Here is a 3,163-nt window from a genome sequence, read left to right as displayed (position 1 = left end):
CTGAGGCGAGCTGGTCTGGGAAGCTCAGTCCTCACCTCCTTCTACAGGTGTGCAGTGGAGAGCATCCTGTGCTCGAGCATCAATGTGTGGCATGGAGGCTGCACAGCTGCAGAAAGAAAAGCTTTGCAGAGAGTGGTGAAGGCTGCACAGGTCTGTCGGAATCAGCCTCCCCACCATCACCGACATCTACACCTCTAGATGCAGGAAGAGGGCCACCTGCATCATGAAGGACCCCACTCACCCAGCACACACACTTTTTGCCCCACTCCCCTCAGGAAGGAGGTTAAGGAGCATTAAGTGTAGAACCACTAGACTGAGGAACATCTTCTACCCTGAGGCTGTTAGACTCATGAATCTCTAACTAGAATAATCACTGTGAAAAACCATATCATGTTGCTGCTGATCTGTTTCATGTTGCTGCTGATCTGTTTCATGTTGCTGCTGATCTGTTTCAATGTTGATGTGTTCATGCGTGCACATCTGCTCACAGACTCATGTTCATGTTTGTGCTGATGTTCAATGTTTTTATGTTATGAGTGCTTAGTGTATATTTTGTTGATGTTTTTCTTAGTTCATATCTTAGATGTTATTACTGTTTTTCTTATACATTTTATTGATGGATGTAACTGGGACCTTGTGTACATAATTTCGCTCCACCACATGTACCACATGAGGTGCGAATGACAATAAAGAATCTCTGACTCTGACTCTGAATATAATTGTATTTAATTGAACTGTAACAAATTGGTTTTGAACGAACATTCTGCTAAATACATTGGATAAACTTGTAAGTGGAATCGAATTAATTTAATGAATTCAACTTATTGATGATTTGAACCACTGTTTTATACGTATAGTTTCCTAAATCAGTTTTGTAGTGAAATAGTCATGAATCAATAAACAAAATTGAACTGAATTGAAAAGTTTAACTAAGTGGGCCCTAATGGTAAGAATAATTTGTTTAAATTTGTACCTGTGTGAAAGATGGCACAGGTAAGAAAGATGTTTCTTTAGACTAGTGTTGAAAAACTAAATATATTTTACATTTTCCACAGATTATGTTAGTTTAGACTGATTGTAGTATTTTATTATAGTATCTGCTGAACAGAAGAAACTACACTCAGTGTTCCAGTAAATTCCACAGGATCCAGAACACAAAAAACTAATTGACACATGAAGAATTTGAGTGTAAAACTTACTCTCCTGTCAAGATCCGTTGAGCTGGTCATCGAGCTGACAGAAGACGACTGTGGGGTAAAATCTCTTCCCGACATCATCTGCTCTTCATCATCCTCCCTACCTTCCTTTTTCACTTCCCCTTCTCCCTGTTTCTCCAATTTAGTTTCTACTTCTGCACTAACCATTCCCTCTTCCTGGATCTTTGCATCACATGTTCCAGATATTGTTTCATTTTCTTCTATGTGGCTGGTGATCTCACATGATGATGAGGCTGCCCATTGGTCCTCCTCTGCATCACTCTCAGGGTAAACAATAGCCAATTTTGCATGAAGGCAGTCACTAAGGTGATTGTTGGTGAAATCTTCTCTGTTTCCAGAGTCCTCCCATCTCCAGGACTCCTGCAAGGCATCATCTGGAGGATCTGATGTGACAGTTGGGAGCTCAAATAAAATATGCTGTGGACTTTGATCCATGAGGAAAAGATCTGATGGAGAATTTTGTGTTTTCTCTATCAGCATCCCTGTTACACATTCATATACTTTCTCTTTATTTTCATCTTCTACTTTCCCCAGATTTTCAAACTCTAGTTCTTCATCTCCATTTTCTCCCTCGACTGTCCTTCTGTCTGGATCTTCAGTTCCTTCTTCATCATCTTTCACTTCCTGTCTGCTTTCATCTTCCTCCTCAAATAATCCTCTCCAGTTATCACGCTCACCTTGTCCTTCTGTCTCCTCTTCAGTCTTGAAAACCAAATGGTCACATTCATCTTCCTTAGCAGTCTCATCTTCCTCCCCATGAATTTCTGAGCAACAGAGTCTCTCTTCATTTTGATTGTTGCTGCTGCTTGAGTTGTCTCTCACCAGGTCTGTTGCTGGTGGTGATGAGTTCATCTCCATGGTAACAAGATTCTCTGTAGGTGTAGCAGTAGAAGAGGTGCTGGGAGGGTTGTTGTTGTGGCTACTGTTCATGAGTTCTGGTATTGTCCTTTTGAATCCAGCTGTAGCTCTCTGTGGAAACATGGATACAAACATTTATAAAACTGTAGTTTATTTTAAAAAATCCAAGTTAAATTTAAAACAGATTACAGATTAAAAACAAGCTAACACAGCCCCAGGCACTTGAAGAATGTGATGACTAATATTCATGAATTTCAGCTAATTTTAGCACAAACTCTGAACTTGGTCCGGACTCAGCTCGACTGAGCTCGCTTGGTCCCACCAGAGAAGCAGGGACGAAAAGAGGTCCAGAGTCGGGGCTTATTAGGGGCAGTGCAAATAAAGCAATTGTGTTTCCATTATACTTTCAGTACCTGATCCAGTGGGTGGGGTTCAAATTGATGTCACACGCCTCATCAGCTGGTGGCGGTGAGACCTTGAAACAGATTTTAAAAGTACAGGGCAGTGTTGCCAGGTGTACCATAATTATCGTATTTGTATGACAATTTTGCCCTCTGTCTACGAGTGACGTGTTTGTGTTTGCCTCAGAACAACGGCCATGATTGGCTGAATAGTGTGCTGCGCCCGCCCATTAGTGAGGAAAATAAAAAAAAGAAAAGAAGAAGAAGCAGAGCCGGTCTGGAAGCTGACCCATCAATATAGTGCATAAATAGATTTGTTATTTTGGTTATGACGGGTGCACGATAATTTCCCTCAAAATACGATAATTTTATGTCTCTAGTACGATAATCCTACATTTCTCACCTTGCAACACTGGTACAGGGTGAGAATTTATTTTGAAGTTTCTGGTCAGTTAAAAAGAATACAAATGATTAAATGATAGAACAATATATATATATATAATATATCTATATATATATCTTTCTATCTATATCTCTATCTATCTATCTCTCTATCTATATATCTATCTATCTATATCTATATCTATCTATCTATATATATATATATATCTATATATATCTATATATCTATATATATATATATATATATATATATATAGATATATATATATATATCTATATATATAT

At 38.8% G+C, this 3,163-nt stretch overlaps 1 protein-coding gene across 1 annotated transcript in view; it reads right to left on the bottom strand.

The window, feature by feature from the left end:
- LOC119414963 overlaps positions 1-3,163 on the bottom strand; it is an 80,444-nt gene that overhangs the window by 61,338 nt on the left and 15,943 nt on the right. The window contains exon 2 of the mRNA XM_037682081.1: positions 1,200-2,186. Coding sequence (XP_037538009.1) covers positions 1,200-2,147 — 948 coding nt within the window. The 5' untranslated portion in view covers positions 2,148-2,186. The remainder of the gene's footprint in view (positions 1-1,199; positions 2,187-3,163) is intronic.

Source organism: Nematolebias whitei, chromosome 9, assembly GCF_014905685.2.
Source record: "Nematolebias whitei isolate Nwh7 chromosome 9, NemWhi1, whole genome shotgun sequence".
NCBI classification, from domain to species: Eukaryota; Metazoa; Chordata; class Actinopteri; order Cyprinodontiformes; family Rivulidae; genus Nematolebias; species Nematolebias whitei.
Note: the sequence above shows the minus strand (reverse complement) of the source record. Positions and strands in the feature narration are given on the sequence as shown.